Source organism: Tachysurus vachellii, chromosome 11, assembly GCF_030014155.1.
Source record: "Tachysurus vachellii isolate PV-2020 chromosome 11, HZAU_Pvac_v1, whole genome shotgun sequence".
NCBI lineage: Eukaryota > Metazoa > Chordata > Actinopteri > Siluriformes > Bagridae > Tachysurus > Tachysurus vachellii.
Window position 1 is genome coordinate 3,645,133 of NC_083470.1, and position 24,868 is coordinate 3,670,000.

The 24,868-nt window shown below is 39.2% G+C and overlaps 2 protein-coding genes across 11 annotated transcripts in view; both read left to right on the forward strand.

Annotated features, from left to right (window-relative positions):
- fgd1 (FYVE, RhoGEF and PH domain containing 1) overlaps positions 1-12,793 on the forward strand; it is a 64,040-nt gene extending 51,247 nt beyond the window's left edge. Inside the window, exons 8-17 of the mRNA XM_060880881.1 lie at positions 189-247; positions 710-856; positions 953-1,045; positions 1,771-1,850; positions 2,005-2,035; positions 2,157-2,258; positions 3,574-3,702; positions 3,928-4,086; positions 5,355-5,501; positions 7,051-12,793. Coding sequence (XP_060736864.1) covers positions 189-247; positions 710-856; positions 953-1,045; positions 1,771-1,850; positions 2,005-2,035; positions 2,157-2,258; positions 3,574-3,702; positions 3,928-4,086; positions 5,355-5,501; positions 7,051-7,320 — 1,217 coding nt within the window. The 3' untranslated portion in view covers positions 7,321-12,793. The remainder of the gene's footprint in view (positions 1-188; positions 248-709; positions 857-952; positions 1,046-1,770; positions 1,851-2,004; positions 2,036-2,156; positions 2,259-3,573; positions 3,703-3,927; positions 4,087-5,354; positions 5,502-7,050) is intronic.
- A 1,055-nt stretch (positions 12,794-13,848) lies between these two features.
- Positions 13,849-24,868, forward strand: part of tfe3a (transcription factor binding to IGHM enhancer 3a) — a 32,350-nt gene continuing 21,330 nt past the window's right edge. For 4 of the 10 annotated variants that reach the window (XM_060880882.1, XM_060880886.1, XM_060880884.1 and 1 more), the window contains exon 1: positions 13,849-14,493. In XM_060880882.1, the coding sequence (XP_060736865.1) occupies positions 14,342-14,493 (152 nt within the window). In that variant the 5' untranslated portion in view covers positions 13,849-14,341. Of the gene's footprint in view, positions 14,494-20,947; positions 21,104-24,868 lie in introns of those variants that run through there. The other 6 variants (XM_060880883.1, XM_060880885.1, XM_060880888.1 and 3 more) reach the window with 3 other exon arrangements.

Genomic DNA, 24,868 nt, shown 5'->3' on the forward strand with positions numbered 1-24,868 from the left:
GTACTTCGTCACCTTAACCGCTAGACGACTACTACTACTACTACTAGTACTACTACTACTACTATTACTACTACAGCACCACAATCTGCACCCCTTTCTTACCCATCATCCATCTCTCCCATATTATACATAACATAACTATCTATATTTATTTACTTCAAACAGAATGTGTCGTTTCTCTCCACCAGAATCTCTCGAGCTGATCGCTACAGCAGCCGAGCATTCCAACGCGGCCATTAGGAAAATGGTGAGTAGATTTTTTCCGAAACCCCACACACATAATATCTGGAATGGTGTGTACGAGCCTCAGGCGCGAGTGCGTGTGCGAGTGCGTGCGCTGAACTCGAAGACATCGCTCTCGACTTCCTCTCCGCTCTGTTTCCCAGCCCTGATGAAGTGTTTGTGCTGAGAGCTCACGCTGCCACTTAGATGATCCGCTTTGTAATTAGAGATGGGCATCATTTTCATGAGCAGGGGAACATCCAGAGTCTGTCATTTAGGGCTGCTAATTGCCAGGGCTTTGCTTTGACTGTGTGTGCTTTGTGATGTGAGAGAAAATCACTTCAACTTGGCAGCATCAGATTTCTTGCTCTGATTAGCCGGAATCGTGTCTTAGCAGATTTTTATTCGTTATTTTATACCGAAATACTAAGAGCGCGTTGTGTTTTTCAAGCTCGTGTGAATTTGTACTGTGTTTCGTGTCCTACAGGAGCGCATGAGGAAGCTGTTGAAGGTGTACGAGCTGCTCGGGGGAGAAGAGGACATCGTGAACCCGACTAATGAGCTCATTAAAGAGGGACATATCCTCAAACTGTCAGCCAAAAACGGAACCTCGCAGGACAGATACCTCATACTGGTGAGGGGTTTTGTGCCAAATTACACAGAATTTCAAAATGCTTTCTTTCTCAGGGTTTGACGTTTAACTCCAAGTCGTCTTTCTGTCTCGCTACAGTTCAACGACAGGCTGCTGTACTGTGTCCCTAAACTCAGACTGATCGGACAGAAATTTGGAGTGCGGGCGCGGATTGACGTAGACGGCATGGAGGTTTGTACAAAAAAAGTTTTCATCCAGACAAATCTCTAAAATATTTACCAGAGTATTTATTTCGGTGGAGATTGTAGACAAATATCAATTCCATAACGTATTATTGTTTCCATAGCAACAACTTAAACAGGGACTCGTATGAAGAGTGTGCGACATAAATGCAAAGTAAAACGTGATACGGTGATGGTTTTTGCAGGGTTCTCAGTAATAGTTCATTTCTCAGTTGCATTTTAGTGAAATAAAAATTAAAAAAAATACCGCAGATTTTCAACAAATTTGGGTCGTGGCGTGTCGTGTGACGTCATCATTCGGTTAAACACGTCTTCCTTTCGAGTGCGAGGAACGTGATTACAGCTCTCGTAGAAAGTCAATACATACGTGTCTCAATCCGTGCTTGCACTTTCACTAATTCAAGAGATTTTCCGCAAAATAAAGCATTAAATCTCGCAAGTCGCATCGCAAGTCTTTGGAAAGAAACTGCAGCAAAATCAAACGTTTTTGGCCACAACAATAGAAACATAGAAAGGCTTGTTTTGTTCTAACTCAAGTGATAACAAGAACTACATACCTCATCTCATGAAGGGATAAAAAAAAAACATGGTGTCATTCTTCTGATAAGGAATATTGTTAGCTTTGAACTTTGAAAGTCCAGAAAACATGATGTAGAAGACAGCGGAGAAGATTTGCTGAGGTCCTTGTTGTTAACTCATTGTTGTGTTTCACAGCTGAAAGAGACGAGCAGTATGAACGTGCCGAGGACGTTCCTGGTTTCGGGAAAACAGCGCTCTCTCGAACTGCAGGCCAGGTGCGTTTCTCGTGTGTTTGTGGGCTGAGATTGATATTTCTGCAATTTGATTTGGAATCATCCAGATTTTGACGGCTTTTAGGGGCCCGATGTGGATACTTTATCATTGGTGTATGAAAAGCAGCACTGACTGTGTGTTCAATCTCTCTTATAGGACTGAGGAAGAAAAGAAAGACTGGATTCAGGTGAATATATTTACGTTTGCAATTTCGTTTCAATGGAAATCTCTAAATGTTTTTTTTTTGTTCTGCTTATGATTTTTATGTCTATATGGCTCATGCTACATCTCCCGTTTGTGTTTTCCAGGCGATCCAGGCCACTATCCAAAGGCATGAGCAGAGTGTGGAGACGTTCAGGATGTTGAACTGTTCAGTGCGTGAGGACGACTGCACGCCCCCCAACTCTCCGGTGAGACAACAACACTGATTTGTGTTTATTTCTTCTTGAGACTATGTGATGCACATCTCGGTGAGTGATCCAGTCTGTTTATAAAATATTTCTTTAAAGCACACAGTTATTGAATGTGATATTACACATCCTTTACTGAGACTGAGAGACACAGAGGCCACACCTCCTTTACTGAGACTGACAGACACAGAGGCCACACCTCCTTTACTGAGACTGACAGACACAGAGGCCACACCTCCTTTACTGAGACTGAGAGACACAGAGGCCACACCTCCTTTACTGAGACTGACAGACACAGAGGCCACACCTCCTTTACTGAGACTGACAGACACAGAGGCCACACCTCCTTTACTGAGACTGACAGACACAGAGGCCACACCTCCTTTACTGAGACTGACAGACACAGAGGCCACACCTCCTTTACTGAGACTGACAGACACAGAGGAAACACCTCCTTCACTGAGACTGACAGACACAAAGGCCACAACTCCTTGAAAGAGACTGAGACACAGAGGCCACACCTTTTTTTCTGAGACTGACAGACACAAAGGCCACACCTCCTTCACTGAGACTGACAGACACAGAGGCCACACCTCCTTCAAAGAGACTGACAGACAGAAAGGCCACACCTCCTTCTAAGAGACTGACAGACACAGAGGCCACACCTCCTTTACTGAGACTGACAGACACAGAGGAAACACCTCCTTCACTGAGACTGACAGACACAAAGGCCACACCTCCTTCACTGAGACTGACAGACACAGAGGCCACACCTCCTTCAAAGAGACTGACAGACGCAGAGGCCACACCTCCTTCAAAGAGACTGACAGACACAGAGGCCACACCTCCTTCACAAACACTGGCCGACACAGAGGCCACACCTCCTTCACAAACACTGGCCAGCACAAAGGCCACACCTCCTTCGCAAACACTGGCCGACACAAAGGCCACACCTCCTTCACAAACACTGGCCGACACAGAGGCCACACCTCCTTCACAAACACTGGCCGACACAAAGGCCACACCTCCTTCACAAACACTGGCCGACACAGAGGCCACACCTCCTTCACAAACACTGGCCGACACAAAGGCCACACCTCCTTCACAAACACTGGCCAACACAAAGGCCACACCTCCTTCACAAACACTGGCCGACACAAAGGCCACACCTCCTTCACATACCTGGATCGATTCAGTCATGACCACTTATCTAGTGTTGCCCAGCAGGACCAGCTGTTATAAATCAGAATGCTGAATCGTACACAGTGTTGTTTTTCTACCTCTAATTTCACCACTGTTTCTCTTTATGGTTAAGAACTGCACAGAGCTGGGAAAGCGCGCTCCAACTCCCATCCGGGAAAAAGAAGTGACACTGTGTATGAAGTGCCAGGAGCCGTTCAACTCCATTACCAAGAGACGCCACCACTGCAAGGCATGCGGCCATGTGAGTGTTACCGTAAAACACAACGCACCGTCCTCACTGCATCAGCGAGGCGTTGACACGACAACCAGACAGCACCAGCGAGTCCAAACCTCACCGCGTTTAATATTCGGAAATCTCCAGAACGTCGTTCTCTTATTCACACCAGTTCGTTCCATCTGAGTGTCAGTGAATATTGGAAAGTACCGGACGACAAGAAACGATTAACATCTGCCATCTTTTTTTCAGGTGGTATGTGGAAAATGTTCAGAATTCCGTGCCCGGTTGTTGTACGATAACAATCGAGCGAATCGTGTGTGTATAGACTGTTACACGATGCTGGTGGGAGTCCCGCCCTCTCCTGCAAGCTTGACCAATAGTTCTCATAGAAGACGCTCCATTCTGGAGGTAAGACCCAAAGTACATGTCGGTTTCATATAAGTGCTCTTTGTAAATTCTTAAGTTTACTCCAGCTGTGAATTTCCCCTTGACTCGGGTTTTGAACGAACACTTTAAGACTATTAAAGGTGGGGTCTCCGTTGTTTGAAAGCCAAATGTTGACATTTGAAATCACCAAAACAAACACGCCCCTAACCCAAACGGGTCCCACCCCTGTACTGATAGCTCCACCCACAAATACATACGTAACCCAGGCAACTAATAGAAAGAAATGTGTCTTTATCATAGCTGAAGGGAAGAACAATACGATTGTAGATAAACAAACAAGCAAAAATGACACACAAGCATAATCATGTAAAGGACAAAGGCATATATTAGTTCTGTGTAACAAAGCAAAACCAACGTTACTCACCTATCGAGAAGGAAAAAAGCGCCTCGGCGTCCCATCGCACTTCTTACCTTATCGTAAGCCTTTCTTCACTTTCTTTCTTTGTTTTTATCCTCCATGTCAATGTTAAAACCGCTTTCTGCTAATGTCACACATGCGCACTGAACACTCTCTCCGCCCATATCGACAAGACACGCCCCTTTCTGCTCATTGGCTACACGTTTGTTTTGATTTTTGTTTTGTTTGTCGTCCCGACTCAGTTTTCTGAAGCATTTCTCAAACAACGGAGACCCCACCTTTAACACTAACTCATATAACCTGATATAACAAACACAACCCGGATTCACTAGTACTAGGTCGAGCCGCGTGGTGAATACAGTGAATGAATGAGTGCATGAGTGGCGGTGGCACTTATATAAATCAGTGGTTATGGCTTGTGAGTTAGTGATTAGGTTGGGACGAGTCAAATCCCAGCACCGTCATAACAAAACTGTCATAGGCAGGAATACGGTACAGCCCGAATGGGACGCCGGTCCTTTTCCAGACACCATGCACAATTTAACATTCAGTTCATCAACCAACACGTTTTCACATTTATGCCATTTGGCAGACGAAGTGACTTTCCTACTTTATTTACTGTATACATCTGAGCATTCCTGCTAGCATTATTGTTAAGTGGGAGGAAACCTGAGGACACGGTGGACACCCAGACGGACATATGAAAGTCCACACAGACAGTAACCCACCCAAGTTTAGGTTCAAACAGGGAGTCCGGTCGCTTCCCGAGACTAGTGTGAATGAGTTTGTCCAATCCAGGGTGAATTCCTGTCTCACACTCTCAGTGTCTGATATGTTTAACAACCTTTTTTTTTTGTCCTGTGCACTGCAGAAACAGGCCTCCGTGGCGGCAGAGAACAGTGTCCTCTGCAGCTTCCTGCACCACATGGAGAAAAGCAGTGGCCGCGGCTGGCAGAAAGCCTGGTTTGTCGTCCCTGAAAACGAACCTCTGGTGCTTTACATTTACGGTGCTCCACAGGTGGGAACTCGGCTTAACCACTACGCAACGCACAGTTTATAGTTCTGACACTCCTGCTGCTCTCACGCACTCGTTTTAACCTTCGTCTCATGCTTTTTTTTCCCTCTCTGTTGATTTGGAGAGACTGATTTGAAAAGTGTCAGATTTTAAGCACCAATGCCCCTTTTCCACCAAAAAGAACCGGGTGCTGGTTCAGAGCTAGCGCTGGTGCTGGTTCAAAGTTGGTTCCACTGGTGAACCTTCTAAGAACCGGTTTGCCTTTCCACCGGTTAAAGAGCCATCACAGAGCCGAGTCTGACGTCACTGTATACGTGTCACGTGTCCCAGCAACGTTAGCGCAGCAGCGGCAAACACAAACACATCAACAATGGCGGATGTTTCTTTACTGTTAATGCTCATGGCTTTGTGAACCTACATTAACACCCAAACGCGGTGAATCCAACGTGTACGTGCAGCTCCATGTAATCTGTATAAACGGAGGTTGTTATCGAGAAAGTACATAACGTTATTTTATTATTAACACAGAAAAAAGTTAGCCTTAGCATGTAGCTACCTACTATCATGTGTGCTTAAAGTAAAAGTGTATTAAACATTAGTATACTTAAGCTACATTATCAAATGCGCTAACAGTAGCCCCGCCCACAGCCCCGCCCACAGCCCCTGACACAAGCGGTTCTTAAGTCTAGACCAGCAACGTTTTGGTGCTACTTAAGAACCACTTTTCCTGGTACAGAGGCTGTGCTTTGGCTGTCGAAAAAGAAAGAACTGGTTCTAAATTAGGCTCCGAACCAACACTCAAACTGCCTCGGTGGAAAAGGGGCATAATTTATTCTTAGTTTCTGAATGCTGTAACAAATCCTAAATCAACGAGATTAGACTCGTTTCTGATTATTCTACAGCGCTACATAAATACTTGATTCCAAATGGTTCAAAAGTTGATTCACTTACTATATTCACGCACAGACCTATAAAAAATACTGTTTTAGGCCACAGTTTAAAAAAAAAAGACCAAAAAAAACCAACAGATTATTGGGTACAGAAATGTTTGTTTAACATAAGAAGGAGTCTTCGGTGTCAGAATTTTGTACAGTTTTCCTTTCCTTTTGAAAGGCTTCAAAAAAGGAGAGCGTTTTTAGTCGTCATTCCGTTAAAATTAATATGTAAACGAGTTTCATTAAAAAAAAAGGAGGGAAAAAAACCACCAAGATAAACAGCTGTTCCAATTGCACTGTTTATAGAAGTGATAACAGAAGTTCATTTGTTTTGCAGATTTTTGTTCTTCAATGAATAAAAGATGTTGCTGTGGTAGAATTCCTGTCACCACAAAGTCATGGATAATTCATTTTTATTTAACTGAGTGATTTATTCCACTCAGATTTAAACGTATGGTTTATATGCAGGCAAAAAAATCTTAGGCTTTTTTATGCTTTATAAAAAAACATATGAAAGTAATTAACAGTAAAATGAACAGTAATAACGTGACACGCTGTAATCATTTCCCTTTCTAACGTTCTCCTCCTCGACTGTCTCTGCGTGGCGTTACGAGCAGGATGTGAAAGCCCAGCGAAGCATCCCTCTCATTGGCTTCGAAGTCTCTCTTCCCGAGTCATGTGACCGTCTGGAGAGGCGCTACGCCTTCAAAATGAGCCAGAGTCACCTGACTGTTTACTTCAGCGCCGAGGGTGAGGAGCTCCAACGCCGCTGGATGGAGGTGCTCTCCAGAGCCGGGAGAGGGGAGGAGCTACAAGTACACGGTCCAATCTCAGAGGCTCTGGAAGAAGAAGCGGAGGAACCGAGCTCTCTAGGAGAAAGCACATGATTGGTTTATGAAATCTCTCTCTTTTTATTGCACACATAAACTTTACCGCTGTGACGGGAAGGACAGTTCGCTGCCGTAAACACAGACACACACAGTTAGACGTGCACATGCAAACGCACACACATACACACACACACACACACACACGTTCACAACTTTTACACAAACCTGTTCTAATTCAGACGTAAGTTGCATGAAATATCTACAGCTATGTTTCTCTGTGTATTGCCCATCCTCTGTGAGTGTGATCGCCCTGCACATGGTGCGTCAACGCTGTGTCAGTATAGTCACCCCGCTTAATATCGTCTCTCCTCCTCTTCCTCGTCCTCGTCCTCCTCAGCTGAAGAGTTCTCTGTTAGATAGATCATGATCTGATCTTTTTTGTTTTTTTTAAAAACAAAACAACAAACCATTTCTGTGCTATGTGACATGACCGATTTCTTGCCGGGGTTTCAGTGCTCGTGCTTGCAAACTTGTCATTTTGGGAGAAGGCGATGTGATCAGGTGACTGAGTACAAAAATAACAAAACATGAACAGAGACAGAACAGCGAAGCCCGTAGTGCGGCGGACAACGTTTCGTCTAGAAGGTTTACAGTTTTACAAAGAGCGATCCACTGGCGCAGGTTTACAGGAATCATAGCTAAAACGAATTGTCTGGAAGGTGTGTCATTTTCTCGTTACTAGTGTACAGGGTGTCCCATAAAAACGTGACGGAAACTCAAGGGTTTATTATTTATACAGAACCAATCCGTTTGTGATCGATACATAACGTCATGATTAGCGTAAAAAATACGTACGATCCCTATGATGCTATGAACTCTTGGGACACCTTGTACACTAATCTATAATAAATATACAGTGGATATATTACGCTTTATGTGGGTCAGTATTTTATTTTGAAAACAACATTTTTAACTGTCTCAGAGAATTACAAAATACAATTCTATGTATTGTATCTTTGGAAACGGAAAACTTTAAATACAAGAAAGTCTAGTAGACAAACAAAGAACGGAGTATTGCTGCGAAATCCATTGATTTTCAAACCAATTAGCAATCGATCGTTTTTACAGGTTGATTTTTTGTACATTTTTATCCAAATAGTAGCACCAAAAATAATTTATTTGTCAGGTATCGACATTGAACCAACTCTGAATAAAAAGAAAAAATAGAAATAAGAAACCTCCCTTCTTCTTCTTCTTCTTCTTCTTCTTCTTCATCTTCATCATCTTTTTCTTCATCCCTATTTTAGTTACTCTGACCCATATATAGTACAGTAATATATTCTGCCTATATACATTTATAATAATAGTAATAATAATAATAATAATAATATAATACATTTATAATAATACATGAATTATAGAATATTCCTTAATTTAATGACAAGATTCAGGAAAATTTCTTCAACATCCTATATTCAGTATTCTAACGATGCAGTAATACTGAAATAACACAGAGGACTCGTATCTCTGCTGAAATTGGTCAGGTTGACATTTAATGCTGACTTCGCATCTGTTTCTCCCAGACAAACCACCACCCCCCTTAGCCATAAAGTTCTTAAACAGAGAAAACAGACAGCCTTCAGCATCAGATCGGGTCCATTCTGACACTCTGTGGACATTTAGTGCACTGCGTCCTTACAATATTCGGATTAATACAACGTAAAACAACCTCTGCTAAAATGTCGGATTAATAAAACTGTCAGTCAGACAATAGGGCTCGAAATCAAATCTAGTGCTGATCAAATTTCTAATCTAAGCTGAAAAAAAGTGACTATCGATACGATGTCTGTAGAGTATGCAGTAGTGTTTGATTAGATTTCCATACTGGGAGACTTTGTAGACTGAAAGAAAGAGTGAGAGAGAGAGAGAGAGAGAGAGAGAGTGAGTGTGATGTCACGAAGCGGACGAATTTTTAATTAGTGAAATTTCTCGAGTATAAATGTAAACATGCGGTTTTTTTTAATATATATATATATATAAGAAAACAAAAGGTATATATAAATAAAACGTGACCGAGGTTTTGATGATATTGCGCATTTTGAACAGTGTTGTTTTTGTGTATGGAAAAAATAGTGGTAAAAGATACAAAATTGCGTCTGTAAATATATAATTTATTGCTGAGAACCCAGTTTTGTGGGTCAGGTGTTATCTCCGAGCTCGGTGTTGAAATTCATTACGTGCCATTTTTGGATCGACATCAGAGCATCCTGTGGAGAGTGTGTGTGACTCGTTGCTTTCTTTTTTCTGTTCTTTTTTTTTTTTTTTTGGCTCAAAAAAAAAAACTTAACAAAAAAAAAAAGATATGTCGTGTTTCGAACTTGTTTCAAAATTGTGTTGTTGATCTTGCTCTCTGTTTGAAAGAAAACGCTTTGCTTGATGCAGGACAGTCAGACGCATTTTATAAGTCGGTGCCTTTTCAGTGTTGCCTGATTGGGTCACACTGAAAGGCTTAACAATGATGTCAAACAAACAAATGAATAAATAAGGAGTCACAACAGACTGTTAAAATATTTACCGTATTTTCTGGACCAGAAGTCATTCTTAATTCCACTTAAATATGTAACTGTTCTATTATAATTTTGCATTAAACCTTCTAAATTTTTTTTTTTTTACAAATAATAAAAATACAAATACCAACTGAATCCTAGTCAAATTGAACGCAAGGACGTTTATAATGATATATAAAATGATATAATCTTGAATATGGAAATGCAACTCGGACATGGCGTAATGCTTTCCGTCGGTGACGTGAGGACAAATAATGTGAGCTGTGTGTGTTTTAAAGGTGGGGTCTCCGATTTTTGAAAGTCAATGTTGACATTTGAAATCACCAAAACAAACACGCCCCTAACCCAGATAGGCCCCACCCCTGTATCGATAGCTCCGCCCACACATACATACGCAACCCGGGCAAATAATGGAAAGAAATGTGTCTATCATAGCTGAAGGGAAGAACAATACGATTGCAGATAAACAAACAAGCAGAAATGACACACAAGCATAATCATGTAAAGGACAAAGGCATATATTAGTTCTGTGTAACAAAGCAAAACCAACGTTACTCACCTATCGAGAAGGAAAAAAGCGCCTCGGCGTCTTAAGTAAAGTTGGTCACATATTCACAGATTGGAGTTTCCCCGAGTCAATAACTCCTGAGCTAAACGCTGTTACTACACAAAACACGGTTGTAGCTGCGTCTCTACATTATTACGATAGAAAAGAGGTGTTATTTGTGTAGTAACACCGTTTAGCTCAGGAGTTATTGACTCGGGAAACTCCAATCTGTGAATATGCGCCAACTTCCTGCTCCTTCAGTTCTCTCCAGTGCTGGAAAGCTGATCCTATATTAACACGTCCTACTTCTTACCTTATCGTAAGCCTTTCTTCACTTTCTTTCTTTGTGTTTATCCTCCATGTCAATGTTAAAACCGCTTTCTGCTAATGTCACACATGCGCACTGAACACTCTCTCCGTAGCATATTGACAAGCCCCGCCCCTTTCTGCTCATTGGCTACACGTTTGTTTTGAATTTTGTTTTAGATTTTTTTTATTATTCAGCCCGACTCAGTTTTCTGAAGCATTTCTCAAAAATCGGAGACCCTGCCTTTAACATCTATCATGTTTTATGTACGTAATAGTTTTGAACGGCTTGACGGTTCAATGCTAGTGAAGAAACGGTGAGAATCTATAAAGCGATGCTTCCTGGAAAGTGAAAGCTTTTAGGTTCTGTAACTAATTCTCTGACTGGACAATGATTGCATTTCAGTGTGGTGTGAGTGCAATCGATCTGCAGCTGATTGTTCAAATCAAGTGGGAATTTGGAACGCAGTGTCGTTTCTCACGGACCGTGACAGCAACACGTAACAGAAGGCTAAACTACCTAAAGATGACATGACAGTAATTGTGTAGATGCAAAGCGACGTAAAAGCGACGCGGTGAAGGTTTAGCTACACACTGTACCGCACTTTCCTCATGTTCGGAACGAAAAGCAATACCTCAATACTGTGTGTTACGTTCTATAGATATTTCCGCTCATACATTTCATTTTAGAGGTCCTGTGTATGACTCTGGTATGACTTGCTGTCCAGAAAATACAGTAACGATCTGAAAGAACGAGACTCTGCGTTTTCCTTCTCGGAACGTGTCTACGTGTGCGAGTTCATACTTGATATTGATCATCTAGTCATCCTCAGACCTGAGCCTGCCACTCGTTTACTCATCCCACTCTTTCATCTTCACTTAAACCCTCATTCTTTCTGCCATTCCTTCTTCCATATATTTCCTTTTATTACATTTTGACTTTTTGTTGAAGAACACAAAAAACCGCTCTTTTGCCAAAGTATACTACAGGAGAGATGTATAATTGTGTGTTGTGTTTAACTGTGTTTTTTTTCTTTGTTTATTCTTTTTTTACCACACGTATTTATTGTTTTTTTGGGGTTTTTTTTTATACTATTATCTTGTCCTTGCTATGAGAAATGAACAGCAAGAACGATTGTTTGCGGAGCAGATTTTAAAGGACTACGAAACTTCTCAGATCAGATCCTGTAAATCGAGGTGTCAGGATGCAGATTAGATTTTGTAGCCTGCTTCAGAGGAAGACTTTTTTTTCCACAAAGGCATTTCAACACGGCTGAACCGACTGCACGTTTAACGAGAAGGTTTGAGAAAATCTCACGTTTTTGTCTGCTTTGGAAACGAGCAGTTCTTTCCAAAATGGTGTCGGTGTGATGCGGCTTTGCTGTGCTTACGTTTCCATGAAGAACTTAGTGTAGGCAAAGTGTATGAAGTTGCTCGTTAACACACCCGTACCTTTCTAGTCTTAAGGTTATTCGTCAGCATAATTTTCAGAAGTGAAGAATGATGAGTTCAATTGAAGGAGACGTTCATTTGGATGTTCTCCGGGTTCTGTTTTTCATCTCTCCAAATGATTTCTGGCGTTTCAGACAACGTCCCAACAAAACGACTTTTATCTCTAGACCACATGGCTGTCTAAGTTTGTTATGTGAAGGATTAATCGCCGGCATCTCGCCTCCAGGAATAGAAATGTTTCGTTTGACTGGATGTCACGTGGGTGTAATAAGGTGCAGTTTCATCAGCAAGGTCAGCTCCGATCTCTGACATCATCACCGTCATCAGACGTCAGATAAAACGATATGCCTGTGTTGACTTGTTCAAAAATATAGCAAATCTCTGGCAGCACTAACATATTTAGCGTTATGCAAAACGAGTCATTTATGTTTTGTCCAAATCACTACGTCGCATACTTTCGTTTTTTTCCCTCCATCATGGAATCTGTATAAATTTGCTGTACCCCTGATGAGCATTACTGTTATTACAAGTACTATTCTAATTATTATCGTTAATTATATTAGTGGCAGGCCACTGGGTACCATTGTATGTTGATAACCCAATGAAAATCTGTGCAAGATCATGAAAATGTTTATGAATTAAAGGAATAAAATAAGAACTTGAGTGTTTAATCTCACTTCAGATCACACCTTTGAAACCTGCACAATACAGACCACGAGTCGTCGTTCGGCAAAACGAACATGGGTCTTAATAATAATAAAAAACACTAAACATATACCAAGGGTTTGTTATACTTAGAATCGAAATGATTTTTTTAATAAAGTATGTCACACATAGTAAAAAACACAGCACTGCTTATATTTATATTGACTTATTGGCATGCAGAGGGCTACAGGAGATACTAATAACAGGTAATGTAATAAAGTACAGATATATAAATGTGTTGAAATCAAGGACTCATTTATTGTCATGTACTGTTATAAAAAATAGTAAAGAAGAGTGCGTTTTAAAATGAAATATTATTGTTAATATTGTTGTATAAAATACATATAAACAAAGAGACGATGTAAATTATACATAGACGTATTTCTATATTTTATCTATTTGGATGATATAATTTCTTGTGAAATTGAATCAAAGACTGGGGTCCTAATAGTGCTTGCATGTAAACAAGAACTTTCGCTCGTCGCCTGATTGGTGGGAAAGACACTAAAACCCCGCCCACATTCAGCACTATTGGTCAACGCGGTTGTCTGTCCAGGCTCTGGCGATCTGTCGTCTAGTGATGTCATTTCAGGGATTTTCCGTCTTCTTAATGGCTTGTTCGATTCCAAAACAGGTTGGAGTCGACTCCGAAAGTCGATTCTTCACAGTATTGTTTCGAGCCGCACGTTTTATGCTATTTTACCCCCCAAAACATGATGTCACAGTTACCAGTCGTCAGATTTTGGGATTAATGGCTGTAAAGGGATAAAAATAATGTCTCTTTTTTGTCTTAAATCACTTTAATGGCCACTTTCATCACGAACAGCCGATTCTTTGGGTTAACATTATAAAAAAAACTTAGCGAATCATAACAAGGTTAAGGTTTATTGGCTGTTTTATTTAACAAAAACAAATAGCACATGTTTTGTCCACGTTTTCAGTTCATTCTAGTTATTTTTAATACGCAACCCTGTCAGAAAACTGCGTGACACACACGGAATCGACTCCAAAGATTCGAAGCTTCCTGGAATCAGAGAATCGACTCTTTTTTTTTAACAGCCTTCTTGGCTAGTTACTTTTGTGGATCTCCCGTTACTGGATGAGTCATTTCAAGCCGAAGCTCTGAAGCTGAGACCTGGTCAGAGATTTAAGACGTTGTAAAGTTGAGTAAAAGGGACGTAGCTAGCTAGCTAGCTAACTAACTAGCTAACTAGCTAGCCTGTTTATCTGTTGCGACACTGTTAGCTAAGTTAGTATTGCTAACTGACCGTGTTTTGTTTGTCTAGCTATCTAACAACAGTCGTGTTGTTTACTTCGGATTTATTCGTTTTAAAGAAAAATTCTGTCCAAACAAACAAGGGAAGCGTTTTTATTGTTATTATTAAATATTAGCCTTAACAATCCAGCTGAATATCTGTCTTTAAAGATAAAAACAAATAGGAATTTTAGTGAAAGAGAGAGAGAGAAACAGCAGCACATTTGGTTCCGAGTGTGTGGAGAAATGTCAGGGCTGTCTTTAAAAACTCAGCAGAAGGGGGACGAAAAGGACAACCCGGTTGTACAGAAGACTAACAGACAGGTAGAGCTACCTGGAGAACAACCTCAGACTGTCTTCGTCATCCTCGATTCATCTGAATCTTACAATCTGCTCAGGTGAGTGTGCAGGGCTTTGCTTTGCTGTGCAAGCCTCATGTTCTTCCTGTACATCATGAGAGTTTCACAGCAATGACACGACATCAGCATACAGCATCTTAAAAACGTGTCAAATCTGTCCTGCACGCCAGATATCACATCATTACCCAAGACATTAAATGACAGGAAAAGAGATCGATTCCTAAATAACTCTAACACGTGGCTGGATTTAGGGATCTGACTCTTTTTTTTTATTATTATTTATTTATTTTTTTATTTTTTTGCACTGTAAAAAAAAAATTAAATAAAAATCTATAGAATACTCTGTGCTGAACATATTGTCTATTCTTTTATGTAGAAATCAAGCCAATCACTTCAAATATCTGCTACTTTTCAGTTGAAATGTTTATCATTTTTGTTTATTGATCGATTGATTGTTGATTGATTGATTGATGGATTGATTGCGGCTTTTAGATTTTTTTTCCTTTTCCACCAGGTGCATCGTGTGAAATTCTATATAACAAACATACAACGTTGCAAAAATAAATAAATAATCTAAGAAATGCACTAAGAAACTGCCAGTCAGATATATTTTTTTTTTTTTGTGGTTTCTGTAAAAATTTCCATCTGATTGATTATTTAGAGCTTAGAGCCATGCGGAAGAAATAACGACAGGTACGAGCTGTTACAGGGAAATAATCAATGACATGTCGTGCTACAGTATATACTGGACAGAAAGTTCCGAAAACAGCACGATCTGATGCTTTATTGCTCTTTTACTGCGGCGGTATCCCAGCGACTGGAGTTGGTGATTTGTTACTACATTTTATTTATTATGGTTACATTCAAATGTCATTGAATGTCCACGAAACAAGTTCCTGTTACCACTAATAAAGAAAAAAAAGTCTTTCTCTCACGTGAAGTGTAAAAAAACAGCAAAGCACAAACGTCTCAAACATCCTGAACACTTTCCAGTGGTGGAAATTGTGTTGACCTTTACAAAGTGCTGACTGTGCAGTTAATGTAAGAGTAAGGAGAGGATTTAAAGTGTACAGATGTGATTTTTGACTTCGAGGGGCACTAGCGTCAGACGCCTTCTGACCGATCAGATTCGAGAGTTCATCGACGCTATGCATTAATCTTTAACCGCAATAAAAATGTAGATTAATGGCAGGTTGTAGAGAGCTTGAGCCTTGGTGATCAATGAGCATGTTATGGCTTGATAGATGATTTTCTTCAGTAATGAGCTAAAGCTTTGTGTCAGGAGATAAAGCCGGTGTGGCGACAGAGAAAGGAATCTGTCGTTTGAAGTGTAACAGATTGGAAGTTGTTGTGCTTGCAACACTGCTCGACAAGTGCTAGAGTTCACGATGAGAGTGAAGCGACTATCGCAGGTGGGTGTGGGTGTGTGTGTGTGTGTGTGTGTGTGTGTGTGTGTGTGTGTGTGTGTGTGTGTGTGTGTGTGTGTGTGTGTGTGTGTGTGTGTGTGTGTGTGTGTGATTTACAATCTTATAGCACCTCCGAGAGCATAAAAGCGCAGTTTGGCCTAGTTGTTGATTACACCCGCATCATGTCACACTCTCTTCATCTGACGAACGCTTTGCTGCTCTCAGCACTATTGTGATGTTTTTTTTTTTTTTTTTTTATGTCTGTAGTGTGACAGTTTGATAGATAAATCATCCAACAGACTGCAGACTAAGCTGTCAGCTTTTACAGGAAAAAGGAAGTGGGTTTGTGTGACTCTCGCAAGCAGAATGCTGATAGAGGTTCGGTTAAAGCTTTCACTCTGACACGCATAATGATCCAGAGGACAAGGACCTTGTTTGTGTTCGAATCTAAAGGGCATATAGATAGATAGAGGGGAAAATAACCCACCACAAAGAGCGTTTATGTTGAGCGTTCGCTTTGTTTCGCTTTGCTTCGCCAACAAACCCTGGGTGGGAAATCTTTGTTATTCACCTAATTTTTGCCACAGCCTGATTCTATTCAGGAGTTGTTTACTCATCTGTGTGGATAAACATTAATCAGGTTTTTTCATGGTAAACATCTTAAATCCTTTGTTGATATGCTGCAATTCAGCAAAATGTTTATCTGATTCTGGGAAAAAGGGATAACATGCTGGGAAAAAAGAAAGTGTCAATAAAAACTAGGAATTAGAAGTTTAAGGGCATTATAAACACCCTAATTTAAATTGTTTTTTAATAAACAAAGCGCTAAGCAATGCGAACGATTTAGCGTCGGATCGGAATCGGTTCGGCTTCGTCTCATCTGATCCTCTGACATGACTGATTTAGTAAGAGGTTTCTTTTTCTTCCTCTTTTTCTTTTTTCTCTCTCACATGACCCACATCTTGCACATGAACACGCTTTTACACCCTGGTGACATCATCAGGTAATAAATACTCAGATCTGATAGATATCGTTAATGTGAAATGGAAAAATTGTAGACTGGATGCTTGATGGTTCAAGCACTTGGGATCAGAGGGACCACGGTTTAATGCATGAACGTCGTATTTCACTTGGAAAATATACAGTGATGCCTCGAGATACGAGTTTAATACGTTCCGTGACTTTGCTCGTATCTCAAAACAATTTTCCCCGTTTAAATGAATTGAAATCCCATTAATCCGTTCCAGCTCGCAAAATTCCACTCCAGTTGTTTTGTTTATGTGTTTTGAATATGATGTTCAGTTAAATGTTCAGTACCTGTATTTATAAATGACAAATATTGTATAAAAATATACAGTAATAAAAGAGAATGTTAAAAAAATAAACTGGTTTTACTTTACGGAAGATGCGCACGGAGGTTGAGGGAGGAGTAAACAGGAGGAATTTTGTCCCGTACGTACACTTTCGCTTTGGTTCACTGACTCGCTACTGTACACTCTTAATGCTACTTTACACTTAAATGGAACTTAACTAAACTTCACTAAAATTAACGAACTTAAATCAAGCATCGCGTTAGTTCTGGCAGGCCACGTCGTCAAGCGTGCATCAGCTGTTAATCAGCTGTCCACGACGCACACCAATCCGGTTACGACATCCATATTACCCGACAATTTAAATCCCCATTCATAGAGCCGCTTTCTAGCGCTTCGCTGCGATCTAAACTCCGTCCTCCAACCCCGACTCCACCATGCCGGAACCTGTGTTCGTTGTACCAGTTTACGTCATAAATCTCCACATATTTTTCTCTCTCTCTCTCCCTCTCTCTCTAATTATTTATTTATTTATTTATCAATTCGTTCATTTATTACTTTCCTTTCCTTTACTTTATTTACTTTATTACATAAGCGAGCATATCTAATACTATGCATGATTAATGGTTCTGTTATACGGGAGGTCTATTCTATTTTCGCTGCTTTCTCCGCTCTGACCACGCATGCGCACGGACGGGCGCTCTGTCTCTTCTGACAAAGTGGTCCTGACTGAACTGAAATTCTCTTAACTTAACTAATTGCTACAATTTCTGTTTTCTTTACATTAATTTTGCTTCATTTTCTTCATCGCTTTTCTCTTCACTTGTTTTTGCCTTTTTTGTCACTCTTTCCTCACTAACATCTGCCGATCGTTTTAATAAAAACCTGTCCGGTCGGCATATTAAATGCGGTGTAGTCGCACAAGTTAAAATTTTTTAACAGATCCAACGCTTAATACGGATCCGAAAATTACGGATCCGCAGATGGTCGGCACCTCACACAGCACCTTTGCGACTCTCCATAGGAAATGAATGACTTCCTGTTTATCGACCGTCGTTTGTCGTGTGCAGTGGAAAGGCGGCTTTAACCGAGTGAGACGCAGGAAGATAAGGCGGGGGAAACGGAGCACACGTGGTTGTTGGGGATCTTTTTTTCGGCGGCGGCAGCTCGGTTGCTCGTATCTCAAAAATTAGCTCGTATCTCAAGCCAAAAATTTGGTCGAATCACAGCTCGTATCTCAAAAAATTCGTATGTCAGAGCACTCGTATCTCGAGGCATCACTGTACAAAAAAGTCAGGATAAATACACTAAATTTGTTAAGCCTACTGGTCTGTATAAAGACACGAGACAAATTAAAAGTAAAACCTAGACAAAGTGGTGAATGAACAAATCCGCTTTAATGTTTAAGGTTTAGTATCGATTGTAGAAGTTTCTGGAACTGTGCTAAAATGATATAGTCCCTCGGTCGGTGTTTTGATGGTAATAAAGAACGCTGTCCCTGTAAAACACATCCCCCACGTTTAGATCTGGTGGACATGAAGGCCGTAGCACATGATTTACATCAATTTCGTCCTCATAAAGCCGTTCAGTGAATCCTCGTGCCCTGCGGATGGGGGGCGGAGTCACGTTGGAAGAGACCACGCCCATCTGAGTAGAAGCGTTTCATCACAGGATAAAGCGGATCAGTCAGAAGTACAGAAGTTCATTTCTTTTTACTTAATGAACCTGATGTTAAAATTATTTTCTATTCCTTTTTTTTTTTTTTTTTACTCCTTCTGGTACTGTTGTGCTGCGGTGCTTTGAAGGAAATTCGCAAAGCGGACAGTTTAATAATTAAAACCATTCGCACTTTTTGAAATAAAAACGTGTGTGTGTTTTCCCAGAAAAGAAGGGAGCCACATTAGGGCTGTTTTCCTGCCTTCGGTCGTCCTGAGCTTGCATCCGATAGGAAATGACTCAGCAGAGCTGTTTTACAGCTTCGAGTGAAGCTTTGCTGAGTGCAGAGAATCAGACGCCTAAAGAAATACCTCTGTGAACGTCGTCCAGACGCACAAAAGATCAACAGGAATCAGGCTGCAGATAGTTTTTTTTTTTTTTTTTTTTTTTTAGAAAGGTCCTACTTCCTGTGCTGAGGGATGATCTCTCATAAACATTCATAACCCTGGTGTAATAAGTAAGGAGTAAAACACACGGAGGGAGAGTCACTGTTCCCATCTCCCGCTTTCATTATGGTTGTATAACAGCAGTGGAGTCTGAACTCTTTTATTTCATCAGTTTATATTTACCTAAAGTCTTGTGAAACATCCTGCTGTCAATTACATTACAGCTGCAGCAGTCTTTTATTTTCTCTCTCTCTCTCTCTCCTCTGTTTCAATCTCTCTGTATTTCTTTCTTTCTTTCTTTCTTTTTTCTTACTTCTCTATTCCCCTTTATTTTCTGTCTCCCCTACTTTCTTTCTTTCTTTTCTCTCTCCTGCTCCCCCTTTATTTTCTGTCTCCCCTACTTCTTTTGTTCTTTCTTTCTTTCTTTCTTTCTTTCTTTCTTTCTTTCTTTCTTTCTTTCTTTCTTTCTTTCTTTTCTCTCCCCCTTTATTTTCTTCCTGTCTCTCCTACTTCTTTCTTTCTTTCTTTCTGTCTTTCTTTCTTTCTTCCCCTTTATTTTCTCTCTGTCTCCCCTTCTTTCTTTCTTTCTTCCCCTTTATTTTCTCTCTTTCTTTCTTTCTTTCTTTCTTTCTTTCTTTCTTTCTTTCTTAATCTCTCTCTCTCTCTCTCTCTCTCTCTCTCTCTCTCTCTCTCGCTCTCTTTGTGTATCTTATTAATACAAAAAAAGCATGTTATAAAATACCTGCATACCACAAATTCCTCTATCTACACAGAATTTTTTTCATGCTCGGACACCGACTTCACCTCCACGTTACAGAGTTATATGTCGAGACTATGAGCACAGTTCCTGTAAACCATGTCCACAATAACACCCTCAGTAATGATGTGTCTGTGTAAGTTGTTACTATAGAAACGATAAGGCGACAGAACGAGCGCTTTAATTTAAACCTGTGATTGCAGCCAGAACAACTGTGAGAGCTGCTGCTGTTGACACTTAATCAGCACCTTCTGACTAATCAGAGCTGAGAATCCAACAGAACTGTGATGTGAGAGACAAATAGGTTTGAGGTTGAAGTGTTTTTCTTTCGCAAGCAGCGAATTGCTGGTACTTTCAGGGCGTAAATTGCATATTGACTTCATGTTCATCCTTAAAACTTTAGAACTTCATCAATAATTTGTAGGGGAATCATGTTTAATTGCATTTTTTTTGCAGTCCCATTATATATTGAATATTATTTACATATTTATTTTTAATTATATATATTTATGACAGTGTATTACTCATTTTATATATATATATATATATATATATATATATATATATATATATATATATATAAATTATATATATTAATTATAATATATATTAATATATATATCAAATAAATTAAATAATAATAATTTATTATTATTATTATTATTATTATTATTATTATTTACACTATATACACTTTATATACGTACAATGGGACACGCTACCCTATGGGACACGCTAACTTTGTGATTGGCTTACAAACTGTCCAATCACCGTAGTGCAGAGAATAAAAAGAAAAAAAGAGAAATGGATGAAAACCTATCCAATAGTAACGAGGGGGCTGGGTCCGTCGACCAATCACGTTTCAGGAGGCGGGCTTTGTGCGGTTGAGGTTTGCCGGAGCGGCTCGAGGGCGCCCTCTGACGTTTCACAACATTAGTCTCGCTTCCTAATTTTAGAAACTATCGGTGTTTGTTTCGTGGTGCGCAACTCGACCGATTCCCCGGTTCGAGCGGATTTATGTTGATCTGCGGAACCTTTTCTGATCAGAGGGATTGTGTGGTGTCGTCTGATGTGGTTAGTGCGTTAATCTGCTATCATTACGGCTCAACATGGCCACAACACGGGGAAGGGAAAGAAATGCTGCTTTATATGGTGTAGTTTAGACAGATTACACGCTGTGGTGTAGTTTATACGCTATGTGGTGTAGTTTAGACAGATCTCACGCTATGTGGTGTAGTTTAGACAGATTACACGCTGTGTTGTAGTTTAGACGCTATGTGGTGTAGTTTAGACAGATCTCACGCTATGTGGTGTAGTTTAGACAGATTACACGCTATGTAGTGTAGTTTAGACAGATTACACGCTATGTGGTGTAGTTTAGACGCTAATGTGGTGTAGTTTAGACGCTAATGTGGTGTAGTTTAGACAGATTACACGCTATGTAGTGTAGTTTAGACAGATTACACGCTATGTGGTGTAGTTTAGACAGATTACACGCTATGTGGTGTAGTTTAGACGCTAATGTGGTGTAGTTTAGACAGATTACACGCGAATGTGGTGTAGTTTAGACAGATTACACGCGAATGTGGTGTAGTTTAGACAGATTACACGCTAATGTGGTGTAGTTTAGACAGATTACCAGATTACACCACACTTCACTAAAGAGTCAGGAAGTCAAAGGCTTTATGTTTAGGAGACATCCAGCTCTGCTGCTCTGACAGCTTGGTTCGGGGTTTGTTTACTTACAGCAAAGCTGGAGGGCACAGAAATGTGTGTCCTTTACATTCACTACAGATTATAGATCTGCAACTAGCATTACAGATATCTGACCTTACAGACATATAGATGATCATGTCAACTAATACAGGCATGTAGATGATCATGTCTACTAATACAGGCATGTAGATGATCATGTCTACTAATACAGGCATGTAGATGATCATGTCAACTAATACAGGCATGTAGATGATCATGTCTACTAATACAGGCATGTAGATGATCATGTCTACTAATACAGGCATGTAGATGATCATGTCTACTAATACAGGCATGTAGATGATCATGTCTACTAATACAGGCATGTAGATGATCATGTCTACTAATACAGGCATGTAGATGATCATGTCTACTAATACAGGCATGTAGATGATCATGTCTACTAATACAGGCATGTAGATGATCATGTCTACTAATACAGGCATGTAGATGATCATGTCAACTAATACAGGCATGTAGATGATCATGTCTACTAATACAGGCATGTAGATGATCATGTCTACTAATACAGGCATGTAGATGATCATGTCTACTAATATAGAAATGTAGAAATATGTAAACGATTATAGAAATGTAGGTGATCCTGACATTTAGTATAGAATTGTAGATTATCCTAAAATTATTATAGAAATATAGTATCCTGTAATCTATTATAGAATTGTAGGCGATACTGTTTATTTATTATAGAACTCCTGATGATCCTGTGAAACTATTATAGAAATGTAGACATATCTGTAAACTAGTATAGAAATATAGACATGTCTGTAAACTAGTATAGAAATGTAGACATGTCTGTAAACTAGTATAGAAATGTAGACATGTCTGTAAACTAGTATAGAAATGTAGACATGTCTGTAAACTAGTATAGAAATGTAGACATGTCTGTAAACTAGTATAGAAATGTAGACATGTCTGTAAACTAGTATAGAAATGTAGACATGTCTGTAAACTAGTATAGAAATGTAGACATGTCTGTAAACTAGTATAGAAATGTAGACATGTCTGTAAACTAGTATAGAAATGTAGACATGTCTGTAAACTAGTATAGAAATGTAGGCGATCCTGACATTTAGTATAGAATTGTAGATGATCCTAAAAACTATTATAGAAATATAGACTGTCCTGTAATCTATTATAGAACTGCTGATGATCCTGTGAAGCTATTATAGAAATGCAGACGATTTCTTGAACTATTATAGAAACCTAGACGATTCTGCGAACTATTACGGAATTGTATATGGTCCTGTAAACGATTATTAAGACAGAAGGTCCTGTAATATAATATTCTAGAGATGTATACGACCCTGTAAACTGTAGTGTAGACGATTGTGTAAACTACTTATAGAGCTGTTCATTATTGTGTAAAGTAACATTGTAGAATTGTAGACAAATATTTTGCAAACTCTTAACTGTAAAATAATTTCTGTAGACACCTCAGTACAGATTAGTTTTATAAACATGTCTAAAATGTGCCGAGTAAAAACCCCATGCTTTAATTAGAGCCATGAATCTTTCTAATAGTTCAAACTAATGCCCCCCCTCCCCGCCCCCTTACACTCTACTTTCACTTTTGATATTAGTCTAGAGTTATTTTTTCTGTATTACTCTTTCAAGCATATGATTTATTTATTTTTTTCTACACTGAATGTGGTTAGAAGCTCTGGTGAAAAAAATGTACAGTATGCCAGTAATGTTCAGTGCATTGTGACATCCCTTCCTGTGTCACCGTGTGTAATGTAGACAGCCATGTAAAGTGATATTTTAGAAATGTAGACAATCCTGTGAACTATTATAGAAATGTGGACAGTCATGTAAAGTGATATTATAGAAATGTAGACAATCCTGTGAACTATTATAGAAATGTAGACAGTCATGTAAAGTGATATTATAGAAATGTAGACAGTCATGTAAAGTGATATTATAGAAATGTAGACAGTCATGTAAAGTGATATTATAGAAATGTAGACAGTCATGTAAAGTGATATTATAGAAATGTAGACAATCCTGTGAACTATTATAGAAATGTAGACAATCCTGTGAACTATTATAGAAATGTAGACAATCCTGTGAACTATTATAGAAATGTAGACAGTCATGTAAAGTGATATTATAGAAATGTAGACAGTCATGTAAAGTGATATTATAGAAATGTAGACAGTCATGTAAAGTGATATTATAGAAATGTAGACAATCCTGTGAACTATTATAGAAATGTAGACAATCCTGTGAACTATTATAGAAATGTAGACAGTCATGTAAAGTGATATTATAGAAATGTAGACAATCCTGTGAACTATTATAGAAATGTAGACAATCCTGTGAACTATTATAGAAATGTAGACAGTCATGTAAAGTGATATTATAGAAATGTAGACAGCCATGTAAAGTGATATTATAGAAATGTAGACAGCCATGAAAAGTGATATTATAGAAATGTAGACGTTCGTGTAAAGGGATATTATAGAAATGTAGACAATCCTGTGAACTATTATAGAAATGTAGACAGTCATGTAAAGTGATATTATAGAAATGTAGACAGCCATGTAAAGTGATATTATAGAAATGTAGACAGCCATGTAAAGTGATATTATAGAAATGTAGACAGCCATGTAAAGTGATATTATAGAAATGTAGACAGTCATGTAAAGTGATATTATAGAAATGTAGACAGTCATGTAAAGTGATATTATAGAAATGAAGACAATCCTGTGAACTATTATAGAAATGTAGACAATCCTGTGAACTATTATAGAAATGTAGACAGTCATGTAAAGGGATATTATAGAAATGTAGACAATCCTGTGAACTATTATAGAAATGTAGATTATTGTTATAGAAATGTAGATGATCATGTCAACTATTATAGACATGTAGACATAGCTGCAATTTATTATAGAATTGTAGATGATCCTAAAACTATTATAGAAATGTAGACAGATCTGTAAACTAATATAGAAATGTAGGCGATCCTGACATTTAGTATAGAATTATAGATGATCCTAAAAACTATTATAGAAATATAGACTGTCCTGTAATTTATTATAGAACTGCTGATGATCCTGT